General features: G+C 32.9%; 1 protein-coding gene across 11 annotated transcripts in view; it reads right to left on the bottom strand.

Moving 5' to 3' along the window:
* Positions 1-27587, bottom strand: part of Naaladl2 (N-acetylated alpha-linked acidic dipeptidase like 2) — an 891856-nt gene that overhangs the window by 311110 nt on the left and 553159 nt on the right. For all 11 annotated transcript variants that reach the window (XM_087186985.1, XM_087186986.1, XM_087186979.1 and 8 more), the window contains 3 exons: positions 24486-24578; positions 21342-21547; positions 17306-17425 (listed from right to left, as the gene is read on the bottom strand). In XM_087186985.1, the coding sequence (XP_087043111.1) occupies positions 17306-17425; positions 21342-21547; positions 24486-24578 (419 nt within the window). The remainder of the gene's footprint in view (positions 1-17305; positions 17426-21341; positions 21548-24485; positions 24579-27587) is intronic.

Below are 27587 nucleotides of genomic sequence, written 5' to 3'. Positions count from 1 at the left end.
GGCTAACATTGTGGATTATGCTAAACTTCACGATGACATCTGATTTCTAATTTTATGCCTCGTGTGCATTTTATTTTGTTTGATTTTTGATCACTTGCAATGACCTCTGCTATCCAGTCCCTGTGCCTGTTTTTCTGAACTACAGATTTCTCACCATCTTCCTGCCCTATGCAAACCTTCAACAGCTGCTGCTTTGTTTGCATTGGGAATATCTGGAATAGGTTTCTCTCAGCATATCCATGCTGTCTCCATAGATCCAGAAACCATTGTCTTGTACTGAACAAAATGCTAAGTGCCTCAGAGGAATTTTTCTCGGCTATTGTTACTTATCTGCAGCCACTGGTTGTTCCATATGTTCAGAACCCATATCTTCCTTGCATTCCTCTTAATATTGCTATCTTCCATTTATGCAACAACTTCTTTCTCTTGAAAGAGACTTAGGTTCCAGGTCATGGGATGCAGCAATGAACGAAACTGCCCAAATTCCTACCTCCCAAGGGATTACATTTCATCAGGAGAAAAAAATATTAAAATAATATGTCACTTAATATATTATACATGATGATAAGTGATAAAGGGGAAAAAAAGCTCAAAAGGGAGATACAAATTGTTAGGGTGGCATTTCAGGCTTTAAATGTTAGAATAAAGAATTCCTCAATAGAAGGTAATTTTGAGCAAAGATATGAAGGAAAGGATATTATCTAAAAGCTATAACACATTTCAGATAGAAAGATGGATAATGGACAACTATATCTCTAGGTCTTAGAAAATATAACCAGGCTTGTACAAGTACAAATTAACTAATACTAGAGATGGTATCACATTTGATTGACCATATTTATAAATTATTAGAAATACAATGTATAATGTCATAAAAGAATCTGATGCTAGAAATTAGTATTCTTTGACCCCCAAATTTCAAATTTTGGAACTTATTCTAAGAAGGTATGAAGAATTCAGATAAATGACTATTAGAAACTGGAAATCTGCTGACTACCTGTGTGCTAGTTAATCTTATTTGTCAACTTGACTGAATTAAGATACTTCTGAAGGGATGATTGCATCATGTGGGTGATATCCAGTGAACCAAGTCACTGATATTCATAGCTGAATGTGCTAAATATGCTAGAACAGTCTCAGTTGGAGGAGGTGGGGTCACTGGAGATGTGTCTTTGGAGGATGTATCTCTTGATGTTGTTCTTATGTTACTCTCTGCTTCTCAGCCCCATGCACTGAGCAGCTTTGCTCTAACAGGCCCTTCTGCCATGATGTTCCTGTCTTGGAATCAGCCAACCATGGACTGAAACATCTTATATAATGATTCAATTAAACCATTTCTTCTTTTAAGTTGTATATGTCAAGCATTTTGTTCCTGCAAAAGGAAAGCTGATCTATCTAACCTATGTAGCCTTACCATGATAGTTGGATGTTTTGGGCTGTATTCTACCAGAATGTTCCATTTCTAGGGAAAAGAACTCTATTGTCTTAGAGAATGCTATCTCATGAGTGTCAGATGCCCACACCCATGTATTTCTCACTACATCTACTAGGCTTCAAAATATGTGTAAAATCAACAGTATGACAGACACTGTGAGAGCTTAAACTGTGGCAGGTCAGCGCTCTGTCAGCTGCTTCTGCAGATGCCTAGAACTCAGGCTGTCACAGACTTTGGAGTTTTAAAGCCTCCCACCAACACCCACATAGTGGACTTGTGGTTCAGTGGTCATGCCATGCCAGCTTCCCCTGAAAAACAATCATATAAATGTATTCCTCAAACTGTAATTATACTTTCTTTTCCACAGAGGCTGACTTCCATCTCGATGGTGCAATTGGACTTTAATAATTTAGAACTCACTCAACTATGTGTTTAATGTGCCTTTTCTATTGAGCATATTTTCTGTGAGATTTGTTCATTTTATTCTTTCCTCCTTTAAACCTGTGAATTTAAGAAATTCTCTTTGTGTGACAAAAAACTGTTTGATCTGTGAAATCATACTTTAATCATTGCCTTGTTTCTACTATATGAAATACAACTTTGCAACTTGCTGAGAATGAAGCATCCAGCAACCACACACACCTGTGAGAGATGAGGAAGATAAAAGGAAGCAGAGACTGTTCACCTGATGTTTTTGCTACTATAGGAGTGTCATGGAGCTAATGTATCTGTGTGGTGTGGTACCAGGCTTGTGGGTTTCAGGAGACAGAATATGGTTCATTCCATTTCCCTGTGTGTCATGGCTGAGACAGTATGGTTCAAAAGCCAATAACTGTGGCAGTCGCTGTATCTTCACAGACTGCTGTAATAGTGGCATCTGTAATACTAGCTTCCTAACCCTAAAGCATTCTAGCTCAAAAAGGGCAAAAGTTTATACAATTGCATATACAGTTACATTGTTAACAGTAATAACTTTTGAGATATATATAAATGTTAAAAAACTTGATAGAGGTGTTACAGCTGTGTATGAATGTGCACTAAATGAACATTTTTACTTAAAAAATCAAACCTATGGATTTGTCAGTATATTACCATGAATTTTACTTAATATACTTCACCAATCTCACAATGATAATACATTTTAATTGATAAGGTATTTATAGTATACTGAAAAGAAAAAAAACTGCAGATCACATTTCCTGTTTTGTAACAATACTTGTTTGTATAACATAAAGGAAAATGTTCTCAGAGATTATCTCTGAGTAGTAAAATTATAAGGAATTAATTATTCATTTCTTTTGCTCATAAGTTTACAATTTGTCTACAAAGAGAACAATAAAATAATACAAGGAACTATGATGATTCTCAGGGAACTATTTTGTAATGTACAAGTTCTTTTATCTAAATTCTTATTTTTAAGGTAATATGAATATGTCAATCACACTTGTCAATCTCTACCAAACTAGAGCAACATCCCTCCTCATTTAGGGATTGTGCAATAACTCATTATTTTGCCAACCTATGATTACCTATTGAAGTTATTGAAACCTGCTTAAAATTTCAGAATATCATCTATATATAACTAGGAAAAATACTATTTTATCCCATGGCTCACTAAATTTCACATAAAATGTAGTTGATTAATACCCTTCATTTAGTTTCTTGAAAATAAAAAGGGTGCTATGAAATACAGTACCTCTTGGATTTTGTGGTTCTAAAATAGATTTTTCTCTATGAACCTCTCTAGAGTAATGTCTATTTCAATCTTGGCTACTACCATCTTAATCTTTTGTTGAGTTATCATTGATTACTACACATTAATAAGTTACAGCTGCTTCATGGGGTGGGGTGCTGGTTATCATAAATAAATCTCCACAGCTTCAGACCACATTGCTGTACAGCCTCAGAAAAGAGTTGTAAACACTAATGCTAAATGTAAAACTTTCATAGTCTCTTATAGTTCACAAACTGTTATCATATAGGGCTTATAGATTTAGAGACAAAACTTATAAAGGCATAATATAGAAAAGTAATAAATAAGAAAGCTGTAGCCTGGTAATCAACAGACCCTAAGAACAAATTGCAGGCTCTCTTGTACATTCCAAAAACTAAACAAACAAATAAGCAAACATAAATGAATAAAGGATGAATTCATGACTGAATTGCCATATAAATAAATATTAGCTAAAGCATTCATTCATAAAAATGTTTAATCTCTCCTCATAACACCTACACATTGTTTGAGCAGTTTAAGGCAATTCTTATTTGAGACTTCTTCCTGAGGTTGAATTGAAATTGTTTCTCTCCACCTTGGAGACAAGGAAAAAATTGTTATCATGACCCTGAGAAGGATTGTTTTTTTCTGGGGTAAGAAAATTTAATGTTCTGCTGTTCAATTTCTTTTATCAACCTCACATTAAAATTATAATTTTGCAGCTAAAAATTTTAGTTAGCAGTAGCAACTATGGAGGGATTAGTGTCACCTCATAGGCCACTTAGGGCTATAAATTTGCAGGTGAAATTCCAGATCAAAGGGAAGGAATAATCAATGCCTTCAAGTCTTTTATCTGCAGTATATATGAAGTTGTATGTCTGAAAAAGTGGATTTCCACTGAGAAATATTAAGTTGTAAATTTTGTCATTTGGAGAAATTGACTTGCAAAATGAATGTATTTGACACTTGCTTATATTCTTGTTAAGATTCCAACTTTAAGATACAATTAAATTAGTTTAAAGAAGCATTTCTGTGGCCATTTTTATAAGTTGCCTGAAGCAAAATGCTCCAGAATAAACAAACTTGGAGAAAGATATGTGTTCTATTTTCATATGGGATCTTATGATTCAGAGCAACACACTGATGGTTTTACTATAATTGTATAACTTTCACAACACACATTGGTAAAAACAGGTTTCAAGCAAATTTATTTGTGTATTTACTTGTTTAATCATTTGTTTTACATTACTGATGATTTCCTTTTGTTTCAGTAAACAAAATTACTTTAAGGAACCAAACCCAGAACACTATTCAAATACAAAAGTCCTTGGTCAAGACATCACTTAAAAAAAGAGGAACAACAATAACCAAGGAGACATGATTGATTGTACTTATCAAAGTACATACTAACAGATACTAAAATTATTTCAGTACTTACACTTGATGGGGTTGCTTCTTTCACTAGGATAAGACTGTTTAAATTAATTAAGTATAAAAATACTACAAAACTATTACATGGTATAAGGGCAAAGCATCATTGATAACATGAATTGTAGGTTTTTAAAAACTATTAAGACTTGATTAATGTTCAGATGTGATAAAAGCATGATAATTCTTCAGAATAAGTGGTTTTTTAATGTAAAAGTATTCTGAACTGCATTAATGATGCTATATAGGTTAAAGATTTTACCTAATCTGCCAATATTGTGATTTACTTCCTCTTCTGCATAAATGGCCATTCTTCCAAATTTGGTAGAGACATAGGCCCAAAATAACAATAAAAAAGATACAGACAAAAAAGCACTTGAGCTGAGGCCATTTTAACAATATAATACTAATTATGAGTTTATAAAGGAGTTCAAGATAAACTTCTCAATACTCAAGTCATTTGCATTTCTTTTTGACTACTACACAACCAAATATTTATATCAGGGTTTGAACCAAACCTCACTAAGACTTTCCTTGATATCTAGATTTAAATAAAAAGGGATTTACATGTTGTCAGTGTATAGTCAGCAGAAAACCTTGTAAAACAGCAATAAACTGGAAGGATTGCTTGGTTTAACACAAAGCAAAGTCTTGTAAACCTAAAAGATAGATAAACCTGCCAATAGAATTGCAATTTTAAATATAAGACTTTATTGAAGTGGTAAATTAGAGTAAAGAAAGGTTTTAAATCAGTTTATTAGTCTTTATGGTCACTTCAGTTGACAGTAGTAGAAGTAGCAGAAGAAAAGAAGATAAATTAAGTAAAACCCACTGAAAAGTGTCTGCAGTCATGGTGAAAGTGAATACGATGTCTCTCATTAATAAACTGAAAAAACAAAATAAAAACACAAGACAAAATTTATGTAATTTTTCATGGAAGATACCTCAGTAGAAGGATGTTTTAAAGCTGATTCAACTTTCATATTACACAACAAGCTGAATAGAAATTAAGCTTTGTTTCAGTCCTTTATCAAGAGCTGAGGAAGAAAAAGGAAATATTAATTTATCAGCTATTGTTATACTATCATCATACTTCTATCATCTGCCTTTCTATATCTTGTTCAAAAATTCCAGAGAAAAGATAAATGAATTGTAAGATCAAAAAGTAGAATAAATGGAAAAAAATGTCTGAATTGTGTCACAAATGAAACCATATAAATCAAACAAATAATGATGGTACTTCAGCGACTCTGAAGTGCATGGGCTGTCACCCTGTCCAATATAAGCACAACATATGGACTCCTCATCTCACGTGCTTTCCCATGTTTCCTATTCAGTTAATATCTGTAACTGCATATAGATGTCATTCATGATAACACACACACACACACATGTACCCACACACACACACTCCTAAAGAAATCCAAGAAACACCAGCACACATTTGGAAGATCATAGGATTCCAAATTTTGTGGCCTGTATACTGTACAATGTTCTCAGAAAGTGGTCAGGTTGATGTGTAGCATCACTTCTCTGATGCTTAATTTAGGAGATCCTGTCTCATAAACATAAATTGGTCCTACGTCTCATCTCAAGGGAAAATCAATTGATTTAGCATAGACTTGTTTCAAAAACTCTAGGCTATGCCAAGTTATAATTTAGATATGATGACAATAAAACTTAGCTGTTTTTATCATTCCAATGTATATAAAGTCGAGAAAAACTGTTAATGAATATCTATTACTTGTAAGTCAGGGTTTTAATTCTCAAATATGTGAACAAAGTATTTTCTGAGGCCACAATGTTGCAAATATTTTGTTTTATCCCCCTAATAACTGTGGTAATCAGATAGTCAGGAGGGACAATAGCTGCTGCATAGTTCAGGACACAACTACACAAGCTGCACAGGAGACGTATAGCACCCCTGGAAGAGGAAGGGAGAGAAACATCATTGCGCTCAATTTGAGCAGAGAAACAGAAACTACAGTGGACATTAGTACATATATCTGATTTGAAAAGAAGCATGAATCATTCAGTAGAATAGTTTGTCTACATAATTGAAGTACTGAGCTTTGAAAAAAACAGATTATTGAATTACTTCGATTCAGAGTCCAAAATACTTTTTACCACTATCATATTATATACATTTCTGAATTAAATCAATCACATGATTTATTTTGTCAATTTCAGTGCAGCTGATAGCACACTCCTTTATTTTATCTATTTAGGTATATCTTAAATTCATAGTAAAATCATAAACTCCTGGGCAATAGGGACATTTTATCTAGTTATCATATGTTCTGCAATAATTAGAGCAATGTTGTGCACAGTTTGGTTTCTCTATGAATATCTGTCTCATAAATGAGCTCTGCAATGAACTGGGAGTATTTAGAAATAGTATTATAGTCCAGTTCTGGGCTTACCAATCTAAGGAAATTAGATGATTTGAAATACATGTTTTGTATTTTCTGGTAGACAGCCCTGGTATATAAAAACTAAACATGAAATTTAAAAAAACAACTTACAAACCTGGAAAATATCTTTGCTAGTTTTTAAGTTTTTTTAAATAGTGTCTATCCCCTGCACAGTTTTTCAATATTGATGTAGTTGTTTCTCTTTCATAAGATTTTCCAGATTCTGGTAGGCATTTTGAAACTATCATTTTAGTAGAGTATGGCTAGATTGACTACTTTCATATGTACAAATGCTGCAGGCTTTCCCAAAGTAACCTCTTAGAAATTTCATCACTATTCTTGAGACTTACAAAGCACTAACTAATATATGAATGATCAAATTCTGTTTTTCTAAAGGCAAAATCAATACCTTCTTCTCTGATCTATGAAAGATGATTGCAAAAACTAAGAACAAAACAGCAATGTAGACAGGTACATTTGTGTTTATGTTGCATCCTAATGTTTAAAACTAGCATTTGTGAAGCAAATTTAATCTTTAATTGAAAAGTTATTTTGCATGAAGGCAGTTGTGTTTCATTAACTAAAGTCAATGAACTGCGTACTTTTATTGTACATTTTAAAGATTCAGTGGAAATTCAAGAAATTGGATATTGCAGAAGATCTCTTACTCTATACTCATTCAAAGGAACTAGGTTCTCTACTAATCTCTACAGACATCCTCAGTCCCCATAGAGTAAAAGAGAAATTTATATATAGGGTTTTTATCCATTTGTGAATGAGAAAAATAAATAATGCTCCTTATATCAATAACAGGTTAAATTAGGTTCACTATGTTCTGTGTAATACAGTGCTGGAATAGTAAATATAGTTCAAAAGGATATCCATGAAACATTAACTAAAGTGTGTTGCTACCATTAAGGGAGTGAAAATTCAAATCACACACTAGGAAAAATTCAGTCTATAAAAGAAATGTAGTTTATGGTTAGATAATATATATTCATTTCTTAAATGTTTGGGATATAAAAATTAATATTTATATTTTAGGCTTTGAATTTATTTTTAATTCTAAAACTGATAAGCTAATTATAAATGAAAAATTACTTTCGTGTGTGTAAAAACACTGACAGCGCAAATGAAACAAAATCATATTGAAAATATTAACAGAAGTATTGGGAAACTCAATTGTGAAAAAGTTTAATTCTTGCCCCTTAATTCCTACTCAATCGGTAAGTCATTCATATATTACCGCCACTTTAAGAAGATAAACTCTTAGTTATCAGTGTTACAATTTTTAAAACATTCTAAATATTTTCAAATATAATACATTTTTATGCAAAACCCAAAAGAAAGGATAACAACACAAAGACCTCTCATGTTCTTGTTACCCAATCTTGGTAACCTTCAACTTTTCTCCATTCTCAGACAATTTTCTTTAGTAAATCTTGAATTATAAGAAAGACTTGTCAACTCTGATATTAGATTCAGAATAATTAAACACATTTGGGTCTTCAGAAAGATTTTATACTCTCCACTCAGTGATAGTGTTCAAATTTAGTGGACTGCCTTCAAGATATTTTTTTCTCATTTTCTATTATTTAAATTCTTCTTACTTCAAAATCAAAGTTAGAGTAACAAACTGGTGGGAGAACTCTGAAGGTGTTGCACTAACTCCTGTCTAGCTTATCTTCCTCAGTGACCTAGAAAATGTTGTAGAACTACTGACACATGTAGCCATCTGTGTGAATCTTAAATATCATTACTGTGTGCACACAGTGGAGACATACTGTAGGATTCCATTTCTTACTGACATTCTGAAAGGGGTAAAATTCAGACCAGTGGTTGTCAGGACTGAGGATGAAGGGAGGAAGCTATGAAACATTTTTGCTTGATAGATATGCTATATATCTTGATTGGGATCATAAATATGTGACTGTATAAATTTGTAAAATTTTGTCATGCTGAACAATTAAAAGGACAATTGACTATGTACATGTTATGCTTCAACACTTAAATCTGATTTAAATTATAAGCATATCATACCAGAATTATTCTGATGGGCCTAATACAATGAGGCTGCCATCTTGCTTCATTGGAATAATGTACTAGTAATGCACTTAAAGTTAGTCCTTGACTTAGGAAAACTGTTTCACAGTTTTGATTCATATTAAACTTCTAATGTATTAAAAGATTATGTATTTGTCTAGATTTTTAGAATAAAATACAGTATTAGGTGTTAATAGTTTAAAGATTACATTGGATAGATTTAAAGCCATCACATGAATGTCTGAGGTATTTTGGAACCTGTATTTTGCTCTACCAAGTATCATATATTCCATACAATTCTGTGTGATCCATAATTTTGTCAACATGCTTTAAAGAAAATCTTGTACTATGTAAATACATCATTTAAATTGTTTTACACTGAATGATATGAAATATATGATCTATATATGCTCACCGGATCTAAGTAAACTTATCAATGTAAGTGAGGTTACACCTACTCTGCTGTTGACAACTTAAATTCATATTTTATTATCATATGAGAATCTATGGGACACAATAAAAGCTGTCTTATGAGGGAAATTCATAGCAGTGAATACTCATATTAGGAAAACAGAGTGAGCTCAAATAAACAACCTGATGCTGAATCTCAAGCTTCTAGAAAAAGAAGAGCAGGACAAACTCAAAGCTCATACAAGGGTAGAAATTATAAAGATCAGAGCAGAAATCAATGCAATGGAGACTAAGAGAGCTATAGAAAAAAAGAATGAAGCAAAAAAGAGCTGGTTCTTTGAAAGAATAAATAAAATTCACAAACCCTTGGCCAACCTTATCAGAAAAAGTAAAGAAAAGGCCCAAATCCATGCAATTAGGAATGAAAAGAGTGAAATTACAACAGACCCAGCAGAAATCCAGGGGCTCATCAAAACCTATTTCAAAAACCTATATGCAACCACCAGGACAGGCTTGCTCCACCAGCTTGCCACCAAGACAGGATGAGGAGAACCCCTCAGGAAGGCCCACCAACAGACGTCTTGGCTGTACGGGCGCCTCCAACCCCCGCCCCCTCCCCGGCCTCTGGTCTTTTGGCTGTGCAGCCACTTGCTTACACACTGCAGAGGCACAGGGAGACATAAAAGCCAATGTCCTGAGCACTAGAAGTGAACAACAGAGAGAAGGCCTGTCTCAGGCTCCCTGATGAAATCAAGCCCACTGGAAAAGTGAAGGGAATCTCTGCAATAAAGATACACCAGACCACCGTGTTTGGTAAGTTGGAGGGATCATCAGCTCCCATCGGAAACTGGACTTTCTTCAGGGGAAAAGCAGCTGAAACCTGCAGTAGAAACTTGAACGGTGCAACCCTGCAGGAGGACAGGGAGCTCAATTTGGGACTTGCAACCAGAAATCTTCCTGAATCTCACGGGTCTGGGACTAGCTCACTGAGACTCATTGACTTATAATTGCACACTGCTGCCCACGTTGTCTATTGTGACAGCAGAGACACACCTTGAAGGAGGCCCTTTATTATTTAAAGGTGATAGATTAATAATTACCACAAATTGTCATTCTCTAAGAGGTATTTGATGCTATGATGTTGCTGATTGTATGATTTGGGCTAAGGTGTTGTGGTTTATCTAAACAGTTTTCCTTCCTGGTATAATGAAAATGAGATAGCCTCAGAGTCATTAGAGACTCAAAACCCTTAAGACAAGTTATATCTGGAAGACACCTCTAAGAAGCAATCATTCCATAAGGGTTTTAAATATATCAACAAAGATACTTACAAAAAACAACTTCAAAATATCAACCCAGGAAGTAAACCAAGGACAGTAACAAAAATAAAAGTGAGAAGACATTTAAGCAAGTCACAACCCAGACTTCCACCCCACAAAAGGCAATTTCTGGGAGAAATGAGGTGCAAAAGTCTGATAATCAACCACCTGGACACCCTGAACTGATAACACAGGAAGTAACAAAACAGATGAATGAGGCTCTAGAAAAATTCAAAGCAGAAATAATCTCCCAGATAACTACAGACATGGTGAGCAGAGTGAAAGACATGATTAGAGGCTCTAGAACAGAAACAGATAAAAAAATAGATGAGCTCAGAAACATGCTGGAAGCCATCAATGGCCAGCATGAGAAAGAAATGGGAACCATGATGGCCCAACATAAGAAAGAAATGGAATCCATGAAACAGATTCAAACAGATATTCAGGAGATTAAACACTCCATTGAAATCATGCAGAGTAGACTAAGAATCTGAAGGCAGAATATCAGATATAGAAGACAGGATTGTGGTGAAGGACCATGAAAACAGAAATTTCTTAAAAATAGTAAGGGATCATGAGAAATCAATTCAGCAACTGCTAGATGATGCAAAGAAGAATAACATAAGACTCATAGAAGTCCACGAAAAAAACAGAAGAAAGTACAATTGACATAAAAAAAACTCTTCACAGAAGTAATAGTAGAAAACTTCCCAGACAGAGGTGGAGAATTGTACATACAGAGAAGTGAGGCATATGGAACTCCAAGTAGCCATGATCAAAAAAAAAAAAAAAAATCTACATATAATAGTCAAGATACCAGAAACCCAACAGAAGAACAAAATCCTACAGGAAGTTAGAGAAAAGAAACAAATCACCTATAAAGGAAAACTGATCAGAATCAGGGCAGACTTCTCAACACAAACTCTCAAATCAAGGAGAGACTGGGGTGAAGTATTTCAAGCCCTAAAAGAAGATAACTTAGAAACCTAGACTGTTGTATCCTGCAAAATTATCTTTCAAAATTGATGGGGAAATTAGATACTTCCATGACAAAGAACACTTGAGAAATTTCATGAGCACCAAACCAGCACTCCAAACAATTCTAAAAGGAAAGAAAAGACTTAAATCCATGCAATTAAGAATGAAAAAGGGGAAGTCACAACTGAACCAGCAGAAATCCAGAGTATCATCAATACCTACTTAGAGAACCTGTACTCTAAAAAAATGGAAAACACAGAAGAAATGGACAGAATCCTAGATACATATGAATTGCCAAAGCTAAATGAAAAAGATATAGAAATTCTAAACACCCCAATTACAATGAGTGAAACTGAAAATGTAATAAAAAATTTACCAACAAAGAAAAGCCCAGGTCCTGATGGCTTCACTGCTGAATTCTACAAGATATTTAAAGAAGAACTAACACCATTACTCTTTAAACTCATCAAGGAAATTGAAAGGGAAGCAAGGCTTCCAAACTCATTCCTGGTGGCAAGTGTGACTTTGATTCCAAAGCCAGGGAAAGACCCAACCCAAAAAGAGAACCACAGGCCAATCTCCCTAATGAACATAGACGCAAAAATCCTCAACAAGATACTGGCAAACAGAATACAGAGGGTCATCAAGAAGATCATACACCGTGACCAAGTTGGATTTACCCCAGGGATGCAAGGATGGTTCAACATTCGTAAATCAGTAAATGTAATACACTATATTAACAGAGTAAAGGACAAAAACCATATGATCATCTCAATAGATGCAGAAAAGGCATTCGACAAAATCCAACACCCATTCATGATAAAAACGCTACAGAAAATTGGAATAGAAGGTCTTTATTTCAACCTGATTAAGGCTATCTATGAAAAACCAACAGCTAACATCATACTAAATGGTCAAAAAGTGAAAACTTTCACACTAAAATCAGGAGCAAGACAAGGTTGCCCATTATCACCACTCCTGTTCAATAAATTTCTGGAAATATTAGCTACAGCAATTAGAAAAGAGAAAGAAATAAAAGAAATAAAGATAGGAAAGGAAGAAGTTAAACTGTCACTATTTGCTGATGATATGATACTTTCCATAGAAGACCCAAAAAAACCTCGCCAAAAGACTTCTAGACTTAATTGACAGATTCAGTAGAGTAGCTGGATATAAGGTCAACACTGAAAAAAACAATAGTCTTCTTATACACAAATAGCAGACTCACTGAGAGAGAAATTACAGAAACAATTCCTTTTACAATAGCATCAAAGAAAATGAAATATCTAGGACTCAATCTCACAAAGGAACCAAAAAACCTCTACACTGAAAACTACAGCACCCTGAAAAAGGAGATCGAGGAGGATATAAACAAATGGAAAGATGTCCCTTGTTCCTGGGTAGGAAGAATCAATATGATGAAAATGGACATACTTCCAAACTGCTATATAGTTTTAATGCAATGCCAATTGAAATTCCAACAATATACTTCACAGAGCTAGAGAAAACAATCCAAAAATTCATTTGGAATCAGAAGAGACCTAGAATAGCAAAAGCAATTCTGGGTAACAGAGACATGGCTGAGGGTATCACAATACCTAACTTGAAGCTCTACTACAAAGCTACTGTGATTAAAAACAGCATGGTACTAGCAAAGAAACAGACCTGAGTATCAGTGGAATAGATTAGAAGATGCAGAAATAACTTCAGGCATACTCAGCCACCTCGTCTTTGACAAAGGAGCCAACCACCCTCATTGGAGGAAAGATAGCCTATTTAAGAAATGGTGTTGGAAAAACTGGATTTCAATCTGTCAGAGATTAAAACTAGACCCATATCTATTACCATGCACTAAACTAAGATCTAAGTGGATTAAAGATCTAAATATTAAGACAGAAACACTAAACTTGCTAGAAGATAAGTTAGGTAGAACTCTTGAAGATATTGGCATAGGAATAGACTTTAAGAACAAAACCTCAGTAGCACGGGAACTAGCAGAAAGAATCAACAACTGAGATTTCATCTTATTAAAAAGCTTCTGCACTTCAAGAGAAACCACCAACAGAGCTAACAGACAACCTACAATGTGGGAAAAAAAATTTAGCAGCTGTAACTCAGACAAAGGGCTACTATCTAGGATATATAAAGAACTGAAAAAAATCAGACCCCCTAAATTTGAAGACCCAGTTCAAAAATGGGCATCTGAAATGAACAGATATTTCTCAGACAAAGAAGTAAAAGCAGCAAATAAATATATGAAAAAATGTTCAACATCACTGGTCATTTGAGAGATGCGATGAAAACAACACTGAGATTCCACCTCACCCCAGAAAGAGTGGCTCATATCAAGAAATTAACCAATAACAAATGCTGGTGGGGGTGTGGAGAGAAAGGCACCCTTCTCCTTTGTTGGTGGGAGTGCAGACTGGTGCAACCACTGTGGAAATCAGTGTGGAGATAACTCAAAGAACTAGAGCTGTAGGTCCCATTTGACCCAGCTATTCCCCTGCTAGGTATTTTCCCAAAAGAATTAAAAGAATAATACCACAGAGACATATGTGTACCCATGTTTATTGCGGCACAGTTTGTAATAGCTACAGCTTGGAAATAGCCCAAGTGCCCCATCAGCTGAGAACTGGATAAAGAAGATGTCGTTTTTTAATAAAATGGAGTACTACTCAGCCATAAAGAATAAGAAACTGGAGTCATTTATAGCTAAATGGATGCATATTGAGGCCATACTCTTAAGTGAAATATATAAGACACACATGTGTAAATACCAAATAGTTTCTGTAGTGTGAGAAAATGAGAGTGCTAATAAGGATTAAAAGGTTAATAATTAATAATTGATACTTGAAATATTTTGAAATAGGAAAAGATCCCAAGGGATAGGGGTGGTGGGAGGAGATTGGAAAAGGAAAGAATGGAAAGGAAAAATTATGAGAAAAGGAAAAAAAATGGAAACGAAGTATGTAAATAGGGAAGGGTGGAGGGGTGAAGGGTACACAGGTAATGGGGAAAAAATAAGAACCAAGATACATCATGTACAGGTCCAAGCACTCAATGATAAATGTAAACGTATTGTATACCTAAAATGTACCAGTAAAAGAATTTAAGCAAAAAAAAAAAAAAAACCTATACGCCAATAAGATGGAAAACACAGAAGAAATGGACAGATTACTAGATTCGTATTAATTACCAAAGGTGAATGAAGAACTAAAAGTTCTAAACAACCCAATATCAATCAATGAATTTCAAAATGCAAAAAAATATTCATTTTTGAAGAAACATTTAAAACATTTCTTTTAAATGCTACTAGTATTAATTAAAATATACGTTACAAAAATATTTTTATTTCCTTCAGTTCTTTTTGTATTTTCAGTTAATATATTTTAAAGAAAACATTACATTTTATATGAAAATATAGCTTTCATTATCATACACATTTGTTCTATAATATTTAATATACCTAAATATGTGATACTCATCTTTATAAAGTACATAATGATACATTTTCCTCTGAACTTCTAATATTCCTACCTTTCAAAATTATTCTATGGAATGAACATATACAAACCAACATCTCAACTAAAAGACATTTTCCTTCAGTATAGTTTTTGCTTCAATTTTGGATTTAAGGTTAGGGTGTAAATATTTTCACTTATATGATAAAAAGGCTCATGTCACAAACAAATGAGAAGGTACATCTTTTCATGCCAATATTCATTATGGAGAAATCATGCTGTGCTTTCACATAGTTTTGTTTGTGATTCTGGGGATGAAACCATGGCCTTGCACATGCTAAGCAAGTACTCACAAGTGAGTTACATTTTTGGAGCCACATAAGGAAATTTATATACTAAAGAATCTTATCATTCTCTATTACAAGTTGTGTAAAATTATAAGATGTAGAAAGATAGTTTAAGTAATACTATATTCTCAAAATGATATTGTTTAGATTTGATACACTTTAATTTTTTGCTAGCTGGGCATTGTGGCACGTGACTATAATCCCAGCACTGGGGAGGCTGAGGTAGGAGGATCACTGTGGATTTGAGACCAGCCTGGGGTACATTGTGAGTTCAAGGCCAGGCTGAACTACAAAGCAACATTGTGAGACCCTGTCTCAAAAAACAAACACTGAAATAGGTTGCTATTTTTATTTACCCATAAATTTCAATAATTACATATCTAGCAAGATTCTCAAAATAAAAATATTATAATATACCAGAAAGAGTTGATTCATATTGAAACCAATTCTCTCAATTTCTAGAGGCTTGAGCTCTTCTTCTTCCTGATCACCCACTTATTCAGAAATATCCCAACTTCCCAGGGGAGACATAATGAGCTGATTTTTTCTTTTGGTTTTTTTTTCAGTCAGGTAAAAGTAAGTGAATTTAAAGCAGTGCACAGATCAGGGGAAATTAACTTACAGAGCCAGATACAATTTAAGGTGTATCTATTGGGATTTGGCTGATCTTAAATGCACAGATTTATCTACGTCATCTTTCATATTGTCTTCTTTATTGTACTACATAAGGAAATGTCAATGAAAGCTATTAAACTAGAAAATACTTTCTAAGTCATAAAATATTAGTTTGCATTACATTTCAATCGAGAATTACGGCTAATTCACCATTCTTTATCTCTCTTTAGGTCAGTTTCTGTGATATTCACTGGAAACCCTGAGTGCATCTGAAAGGTCATTTCTAGTACTCACTGACAAACATGGGGGCTGGGAGGAAACTGCTCCCCAGGGGTGAGAGAACTCTTTTCATAGGAGAAATAGCACATAGCACTTTGCTTGTGGTGAAAGTCATACAAAGAATGTAGAAATAAGAGTATGAACTGTACTAATTAGCAAGAAAATGTTCCGCTAAATTCTTTAAAATATGTGAGAAGTGATTAAAATAACTCTTGTAAGATATCAAAAATGACATTTTTTTCAAGTTACTTATTGAAAAACACATGCTTTCCTGTTCCATACTTTTCCACATGCCATTTTCAAGGAATGTTAAATTTGCTTGATATTATACTCTTGTCCTCAGGGGCTTCCAATGTAGTTGAAAAGATAAAATAGACCTCAAATTTACTCGAAACATGAACCTCGGGGAAGAGATACATAAGTAACCACATTTATCACAAAATGTCAAATTGTAGAGTTGAGTGAGAGATGAATTCAATTTTTAGAAATTACAGTTTTACTTACATTTTGTATAATAGTATAATTCATAACTTCTCATAAATATAACCATAAACGAATAGCAGGTGGAAAATTCCAAAAACAGAACAAATTAGTTTAAGGGATATTGATAAAAGAAAAAAAAAGGAATAGGTAATTCTTTTTCCTTTTTTTTTTTTTTTCCTTCCGTGCCGGGGATAGAACTCAGGACCCTGCGATTGGAGGGAGGCACAATGCCACTGAGCTAAATCCCTGGCCCCACTAATTCTTTGAAACACTTGTTGACCAATTATGCGTGCTCTCAAAGAAATGAAAAGATTAAGAAATACAAAGTTATGGACAAAAGGAATAATCGCTTTCCACAAAAACAATTCATCTTACCTCTACTACCAGTTGCTGAAGAGATGGGGATGCCACAGGGTGTAGGCTCGAGTTGCCCCTTACGGGACTGTGGAGACTCACATAAGCCACAACATTTTTTTGGAGAATCTTCTTGAAATCCTGAAATCCAAAAAATAAAAAGGGATCTATCTTTAGCGTAAGCACAAATAACAGATTCTCTACCTTGTTAATATGCTGAATAATAAAACACTTTGTATTTAAAATTATTTCATTGCATAAGAACTTTTTAAAGAAGCAAGTCCACACCACTTAATAGAGAAACCCAGACATAAAAGAGGATTTCAAATGAAGATAGTGAGGATTTAGATGGAACAAATAATAAAATATATTAAAGCATGATTCTTACAAAAGACAGATTTTAAGAAAAAATGATCCTGAAACCTTAACATAGCATAGGGCTGAACTACAGAATCCAGAATCAATGTTTGCTTCAGTAATCGTACTTAATTTTTAATTAGGGAACAGACATGGATGAAATTACTTTAGTGATTAATAAAATGAGTCTTTTCCTTTGAAGCACTGAGCTAGCGTTTGAAAGAAGTCACTCATTTTTCTGAGATAAATTAAGCAAAATACAATTGTGACCCTACCAATGTTGTTACTTTAGAAGGAAACCTGATGCAAACTGGCATTTTAGCCCAGTGGTAAAAGACCTGCCTAGCATACCTGAGGTCATGGGTTCTATAACAGGTACCACAAAATAAAACAAAACACAAAACACAAACCTAGATGCATTTCATGTACATTAATGGCATAAAATGATTCAGTAATATAGTTTTCCACTGTCTGCTGACCCTAGCTCTGAAAAAAATCAAAGACCCCTGATCCTACAAATCAGGTATCACTGTAGGGCCCTTCTATTATTTTCCTACTTTCCTTATGCACATATTTAATGACTGTTACTATTTGGACATTCTATATAATCCTAAAACTTATGCCACATGTTGGGAAAGTATCTTTCTTCTTATAGAACGCTGAGGTTAAAGACTATAAAGATTTGTATCTGTAGCAAATCAATAATCTTATTTCTATTTTATGTCGAAAATCCAGTTTACACTTCTTAAGAGAGGTAAATAGACAATTATTTGAAACTAATAATTATTTTAAATGAATATAAAAATACATTTAAACTGTACAAATTTAGCAATGATAAAGTTCAAAATTATTTATTGCTACTTAAATGTTATGAAAAAGAATCTATTTGCACAACCACATAGACACTGTCTACATAGTAGCTCATGTAATTCTCCTGAGAAGATCACTGTTTCAGGAATCCAGTATTAGAGAAGTTAATCTAGCCTAAAATCACATGTTTTATGGTAGAAAAGATCTGAACTCCAATTTATTTTACTCTAAAATCCGTATTATTTCTAAAATGGTCTGTAAAAAAATAAAGATTCTTCACAGATGAAGTGTTACTTTGAAAAAAAAAACTATTTAATAAAACGTTACGATTTTCCTGAAGGAGCAATTTTAGTATTGAGTCAATTCCTCAATAATTCTATCACTTTAAATCCCATTTTTAAGTTTATTGACCAACATCACATAATCCTCTTAACTACAACACTGTGTTCCCAGGGGTTTCTATGTCAGCAAAATTAAATAGGGTAAATATCATGTCAATAGGGCTTTCCTCCCTCACCTTCACCAGAGAACATATTTAGATCTTAAATTGGTTTCAGCATTAAAAAAAAAGTTTCATTCTCAAAAGGAAAAAATTGGATAAGAATAAGTAGAACAGAACAAGTAACAGTTCTCTAGATTTTCTTCAACTGGACAGGTAGGAAATCAGTTTATGAGCTGTACTGAAGAAGTTTCCTGATATATAGTAAATTATAAAAATACACTTTATCAGTCAATAATAAAATCTGTAGATTGTTCCCTGTTTTCATCATTTATTTGCTTCTATCCATCTGTCATGTAAAAAACCAGAAGGTGACTAAATATATAATTAGTTACCAAATATACATACATATGTAAATATTCAAAGAGAGTGGTCTGGACACATTTAAATAGAACAAACAATTCTAACAAACATCCCACATGGACTTCCACACTGTAATACTTGTGTATTTCATGTCAAATGATTGAGAAAATAAAACATTACCAAAAAGTGCAACAGCTTCAGTAAAACTTAAAAATGACTTTATAAATTGGGCATGATGGCACACAGCTGTAATCCCATCTACTGTAGAGGCTGAAGCAGGAGGGTTTCAAGTTTGCACCCAATCTGTACACTTTAGGGAGACCCTTTCTCAAAATAAAAATAAATAAATAAAAAGGGCTAGAGTTTTAGCTCTGCAGTAGAAGCCCCTGGGTTCAATCTCCAGTACCAGCAAAAAATATTATATTTTATTGACCAAAAATTATGCATTCAATTGAAAACAATAATTGCTCACATACATGGAAGTTCACATGGGTTCAATTTACAGGTTAGCAAGCTTGATATGCAAATAAACCCAAGAACTTTCTGCAAAATAATTCTCTCAGTACTTGGACTCAGAATATTTAAGTTAGGAAATAATAATGTTAGACAAGGCTATTTTTAAAATATAATTTAGGCATATGCATATCAATTCAGAATTAACATAATTGTGAAAATCATTAGTTATCTAGAAGATTAGCGAAATCTTTTGAGTTTGAAGACTCAAGATATTTTCTTTTTTGACACATTTTCTTACTTCCAAGAAATTTGCAACACCTCTATTGTTTCTGAATTATTTAAAACAGTCCAAATCTCAAATTTCCTAAGTTGCTCATAAATTTCTTCTCTAATTGTAAAAGTAAATAATTTGGAATAAAAGTTTGACAGGGCAGTTGAGCTGGTGTATTTTCCATCTTACCTAAAAATTTGCCAGTTAAGAATGGTTCTTAAAGCAATGAAATTTCTTCATTTGAAATAATTCTTTCAAGTATGGAACATCCATATCACTGATTTGCACATAGAAAAACATTCCAATTTGCAGCTCGTGAATCTTGCTGAACTTTACACTGTAAAATTTTTCTCACCATTACAGCTTTTCTTTCCCTCAAGCTAAAGTAAAAAACACTCTCTATTTTCTTTCTATAATTTCTGATACTTTCTTTGATATTCAGTAGATACCTTTTTTTTGAGGCTTAAATAAAAAAAAATGTAGCAAGAGAATTTCCTATTAGATGGAACATTTTCCACTGAAAGCTAAGATATTGAATAAATAAGGAAATCAAATGGTTTCCTAGTTTAAATTGTGTAGATTTATTTGGCTCATATATATCCATTGAATCTCCTTTTTATCACAAAAATCATAAAAGTCAATACAATATCTAGGAGTTTTATTATATTTCCACTATTGTTAATGCAACATCAACCCAATTATCAGTTGCTATATTACATTAAAAAGTGGTATCTCGGGTTTACAGACATACTAGAAGCATTTGAAACTTAAATAATTCAGTTTTGTTCTAAATGTGCCTCACTGCAAGATCTATTTCATTAATGCTTCCTGAGGTAATTAGGTAAGTAGGGAGGTAAGTAGGGAGGAATGAGGAGGTAGGAAGGAAGGGGAGATGCAGAGAAGAAAGAGAAGAAAGAAGGTGAGCTCTGTCTGAATCTAATCTCCACATCATAAAGAAAATACATAATGCTGAAGTTAATAGGCAGCATAGGAGATTATTTCCTAATTCCAGATAACTCCTAGAAAGTATATTTAATGTAATGATTTGTATCAACTAATCCTTTCTTTTCCAGTGGGTATCAAGCTGTCCTTTAAGGATAAATACAAAAATTCAGTGATCTACTGGGTGATATTAATGTTTGCAGAGCTTGTGGCAATAGGATAAGGGTAGTTCCAGGCCATACACAATTCACTCTGGTGTAGGTCAACTTCTGCCTCATTTTTACAAGTGATCTCAGCAAATTTGCAGATATTACAACCTTGGTTGAAAAGCACATCATTTTCTTTGGCTTTACAAATTTTACATCATCCACTTATTTTAAAAATGAAAAAAAAAGCCTTATGGTTAACATTTATTTTACCTCTCCCCATTCGTATGAGCCAATATTGCCCAGAGTTGTTCCTCCCCATGCGCAGAAAACTATGGTGCGGTCTGGCCTCCATCCCCTCTTAACTCTCAACATCAAAGCTTGGATAAAAGCTGTGATTATTGCTGTACTGCTGGCCCATTCTTGTCCATTATAACTGTACACAGTATGATGATGGCTGCCAACTATAATATACCGGTCTGGAAACAGAAGGAAACAAGAGTCATTAAAACAAAATGTAAATCTTAACAATACATTTAATGACATTTACATAATCCTATTGCATAAGTAAGCAACAATTAAGCAAAATTGTTCTAATAATTAAGACTACTTTAACGTTTTTCACCCACTGCCTTGGTTCACACATCTGTATATATCAAAGCAGAGGCAGCTGCTAAAACCAATTATGAACCTAAAGCTTAGATCCATATTACTGTACTTGCAACATGAATATTAATTAACAAAGTATATAAATATACCACATTGAAACCCTTATCTAACAGTTTTCCAGAATCATAGTGGGAAGCACCCTGTAAACAATGTGGGTATGCTCAGTAAATATTAGTGAGCTATTAACACATTTGAGGAAGCAGCAAGTCAGTAGCTGTAAATATTAAAAATGCGGTAGTCATGTACAGATTTTGTAATAAATGTGTTCAGGGAATTTATTACAGCTTCCAACTTATAGTTTTAGTCCTCCATTCTTTGAAAAAGAAAAGAATTTACCAATATCAAAAGCCTTTCAACCACTGCAAAATTTGCCTTTTCAAATGTTTTATTTCATATACTCATCCAAAATTCATTAGATACGCTACTAGAAATGTTTTCACAATACTTGGCTGTGGGCTGTTTACTGTATATTCACAACTATTGTTAGTAATAAGGAAGCTAAGAATGTACCTCCAGAATTCCCTCTGATTATGTCAGTCAATGACATTGATAGTAATAACACACTAAATTCATTTGACCAAAGAGCCCTATACATGTATATAAAAAGTTTCTTTGTTATCATTTCATTATAAGATGCTCCATAACTTTATGGCTAAATTTGCAGACTGTGAAGCCATTCTACTAGCAATGGGATCTGGGCTTTACAACTTACTGGTTATATTACCATGGAACATTTATTTCAACTCTATGACTTAGTTTCTCCAACTCTAATATGGAAATATAAATGACACAAATATTCAATTGTTCTGAGTTATCCGTGAGTTACTGTTTGTAAGGTACTTTGGACACTGCCTGGCACAAAATAGGTCTCACACCTGTGTGGAACACATGAATCAGCCCTTGACTTCATGACATCAAAAAGCTGCTATGAGAAATGTCACAGTATAAATCTATTTTAGTTTTCCACGTTGATTTTAGAACCATCAATGGATTTGATCTGGCACTATTTTATTAAGGTTCAATTAATGGTTTACACAAGGATCTAGAAAGGTTGAAAACTTGGGAATTCATTCATTTATCTTCCAGAAATACCAGAAAGTTCTATTTCAGATTCCCCTTTTTCTAAATAAATCACACTCAGCAAATTTAATATTAATTGATGGTTGTTTCTAATTTTCAATCATTAAATTTATAAAATTATGTGAATAAACAACCAGTATTTTGTGTAGAATTCAAGCAAAAAAATTGAGAAGGTTTACATAATATAGATGAAAGAATACTAATGGTAAAACTGATTTTTAAAATCCTTTTGGTAGATTGAAGTTTTTTACTCTAAACCTAGTATAATGTATGACCGGGTTTTCCAGTAATGACTTGAAAATGAAGAAGTGTGATAAGTATTCTAGAGATTCAGAGATTCTTACGATGGAAATTTGTCAAAATGGTTGAAATACAATGGCAAACATTTCAAGTTCATTTGTATATTATATTTGAAGAAACTATGATCTGAAGTTGTTCAATATTTCTACTATAAGAACATCAGAAAGAATACATATTTTTCATGAATTTCCTTAGTTGGCTGGCAAGAAATGGGAAGGATATATAACTTGACTTCAAAATAATTTGAGTTTGCAATTAGGTCAATTTGACTAATGCGATAAAAAGAATAATTTTACAAGAAGAACTTGAGTAAATATCTGAACTACACCAACAGAAAAGGCACAAGTGTAGTAAAACAACTTTTCACTCTACACTGTGTAAGAGTGATAAGTGACTGGGTCTTACTATATATATGGAGGCATTGGTATTAGTATCTTAATTAGCATACGTATCAGTTATCTTTTACCTTTTTTTACCTATGTAATATCATCTGATAAATCCATTAGGAGATTTAAAAGGTATAAAATTATTTAAAATCTAGCCAGGTGATTCTTTATATAAGCACTGTTAGATCTGACAGTGGAGCAATGTTCTAGAATAGGTCATTAATATTGAAAACGTATACTTGGAGAAAAAAATTTATTTTTTAAAAAACATATCATTAAAAATGAAATCTTTTCTTGGTAAATTACTTTCCTTGTTTACATTCCCATTACCCATGTAAAGGAATTTCTTTTTTTCCTGCAACCTCGACAGTATTTTTATTATTGATTTGATTTCTTGATGATGGCCATTCTTCCTGGAGTAAGATGGAATGTCAATGTTGTTTTAATTTACATTCCAGTAATGGCCAGAGATGGTGAACATTTTTTCATGTATTTATTAACCATTTTTACTTCTGAGAAGTGTCTATTCTTTTCAGTTGTCCAATTTTGATTGGCTCTTTTATTTGAGATATCTAATATTTTAGTTCTTTATATATTCTAGATATTAGTCCTTTTAGTCTTCTTTCCAGTGAATAGTTGGCAATTTTCTCCCATTTTGATAAAAACTCTAATGGTGTTATAGTGAATAAAAGAAAAAAACATAATAAGGCTTTTGTAGCACATGCCAGCTTAATAAACCTAAACTATTTTTCTCATTGCACCCAACACACATTCTGTATTAAAGTTTGTTTTTGAAAAGGTAACAGTAGAAAAGATAATATAACTATACTTTCTTAGTTTTATATCAATCCACTCTTAGAATAGCATAATCTTCTTGTTATACCTAAAGTAAAATATTTAACTATGTTATTCAATTACTACAGAATATTTATTGGTCAAGTTTGATATAAAGTGTAGATTGTAAATATCTAACCCTACTCACCTGGAGATGCCAAGCCCTTGACATATCCAACCACATTTGTAACTGTTTGAAATTTTGTGACTGTCTGAACTTTCATGCTGACAATTCTTATTTCTGAAAAACAAAGGATGTTTATTTACCTATATTGTTTTTTCTTAAAATTAAAATTAAATCTATTTAAAATTAAATTAAAATTAAATCATTAAAATCTATTTTCTAATATCATCACCAAAAGTATTCTACAAAACTCAAGTTTTTCTCAAATAGCCAAAGTTTTTTTTGCTAAATATTTATTCAATATTTTGTGCAGAATCTATTTTAGGTTTCTGTTATGCAATGATGACTAAGACACAATGCCTAGTCTCATAGAACTTCAGAGGTATAATGAGGCAATTCTAAGACTTGAATTCAGTGCTACAACAGGGATAAATATGAGAGCACACCAATGACCTCCAGGAGAGGTAGGCAACTCATACTTTTCAAAGGATAGATGAAAAAAATATTTCCAGTGAGTATTGAAATGTTTCATATTTAAGAAACAGAACACGTCGAAGAAAATTTAACTTTTCCTATATAACTCATTATTATTAAAATCTCTATTATACAAATTAAAAGTACAACGATTCTTATTTTCATAATTTGGATCTTTATTTCTACACTCTTAGATGTTCACTTCTATTATGAATTTCCACTAAGCGCTGTGCTTCTTTAAATTCTTCTATTTATGCTTGACACTCAAAAAATTTGCAAGTAAGATGAAAACCCCAGTCAAGAGAGATTCCAGTCACAGCCCTGATGCAGTGTTTGAAGGCCCTGGGTGGTGACATGAGTGAACTTGGGGTTTTTTTGTTTTTCATACCAGGGATCAAACTCGGGACCTTGCGCTTGTGAGGCAGGCAGCGAAACCACTGACCTAAGTCCCTGGCCCCAAGGACAGTGAACTTGTTCTTGATGGGTCCTGGGAAGTCTGGAATAGGGTGGGCATTTCTGGTGAAATCTGAACTGCAGCTGGGTCAGACTGTGGTATTCAGGCAGAGGGTGGCAATCAGAGCCATTGGTAAGCAGCCCTGTACACCAAAAAGCCTCTCTTGACACTTCTTACTGCTAGATGAAAATTATGATGAATACATTGCTTCTTCTTTAAGTGTTACAATTTAAATTCACACCAACGATTTAACTGGAAAATCAGTATGCTGAATCTGTGCTTTTACTTCAGATTATATGCAATTTGTTTGTTTTCAAATTAACAGACTTTGTTTTCTGGAGTAGTTTCAGGTTTATAGAAAAAATTAGCCCAAATTATGATTCAAGGTATTCCTCTCTCTCCTCTGCCTCATATTATTAACAACTTCCATTAATGTAGAACTTATGCTGTGATGAATGGGTCAGAATTAATACATAATTTATATTTCAGCCTTGCTATTGAATTTCATTACAATCAGTGCCATACTGTTTTAACTAATGTAGCTTTAGGATATATAAGGTGGTGTCTCTTTTACCATTATTATCATCACCATGGTCATAACTTAATTATTGTTCAATTTGGAGCATATTTATGACCAGTATTTTAATATGAACTTTAATAATAACATTTTGTGTATCTTAAAATGGTATTTCAAGATTTCATTAGGATCATATGATATTAATAAACCTGAGGATATTATATTAACTCAGTATGTGAACATGATATGCTTCTCAGTTTATTTTAGTTGCTTTTATGTCTTTCATCATATTTTTATATTTTTCTCCACAACAATTTTTACAACCATTATTAATTTCTGTTTTATTTTTCTAGCTATTTGGACAAAGATTTTTATGCCTATTTGTATTGCATGTAAGTATGCTATTGAATGCATATTCTGGTCTTATAATGAGTCTTCTGGTTAATTTCCTATATATTCTAGAGTTGATATTTAGGATTATTATTTCTGTTAGTGTTCAATGAAGATAATTCCTTACTGCAAACAAATAGTTTATTTTATTACTTTGGAATCATTATAGCTTTTGATTGTTTCATTTTGTCTACTACTGAATGGAGCAGTGATAGCAACACTCCATGCTCTTTGTCCTTTGTTCTTGACCATTAAAATAATGTTTCAAAGATTTTATGTTTTAAAAATGTTTGCTTTAGATTTCTGGGAAATTCCTTTTATCAAAGTAAGAATATTGCTTGTTACTTTACTAAGAGATTTTACCATAAACAAATGTTTAATCATGTATTAAGATGATTCTAAAGCTTCTCCTCTACAGTGTTTATAAATGCATGTATTTCTGGAATAAGCTGTGCTTGATCACAACCCATTTTCTTTACCTGATGACTCATATTTTTAGGATATTTGCATATATAGCAATAAATTATTAGTTGATAATTTTACTTATCATTTGTTGTAATCTAGTTTTGACATCTAGATTATATAATCTCACTAATGTTCTAGGAAACTTTTATTTCTTTTGTAGATTTTGTAACAGTTTATGTACCATAAGTAGTATGTGTTTTGCAAAAAAAGGTTAGGACTCACATATAAATCTTTTTTCTGTTTCTCTTTAATATTGTTATATTATTTATTGTCTTAAATTTTACCTAAATGTACAGTACTGTTCTTTACTTAAATTTTTAATTTAAATTCTTCATTCTTAACCTGTGTGTGTGTGTGTGTGTTTGCATGTGAGAGTCAACCAAAGAATGCATATATCAGGAAAAGAAAAACTTGTATAAATCTTTTAATACAAAATTTATTGAGACATCATGAGATTAATGCAATTTAATAAATTATAATACCTATCCATTTTGAAGAATGGGTCAGCAAAATAGAAAATACGATATATTCTAATGGGTTTTATCACACATATAACTTATAAACCCTAGTTGAAGATTTTGTAATTTATAAGGAGTGACAGGTACTTGAAAATTTGAGATAACTATGTAAAAAACTATAAAAATTGCTCAGAAATATTAAAAAAAAATTGAAAATACTTGTTAAAATGATCTCACTTAGAAGTGTATATCTCAGGTTGCCTTTTGGTGTTTTAGCAAACAAAGAAATAAAAACCCTAGACTAAATCTAAACTAAGTCACCAACACTGTTGAAAGAGAAAGCTAGAAACTTGAGAAGTTCTGGGTGA

The sequence above is a fragment of the Heterocephalus glaber genome, unplaced genomic scaffold (assembly GCF_053883595.1).
Source record: "Heterocephalus glaber isolate CG9 unplaced genomic scaffold, H.glaber_assembly_v1.0 deba00001504, whole genome shotgun sequence".
NCBI classification, from domain to species: Eukaryota; Metazoa; Chordata; class Mammalia; order Rodentia; family Bathyergidae; genus Heterocephalus; species Heterocephalus glaber.
This window is presented reverse-complemented; position numbering and strand designations above follow the sequence as displayed.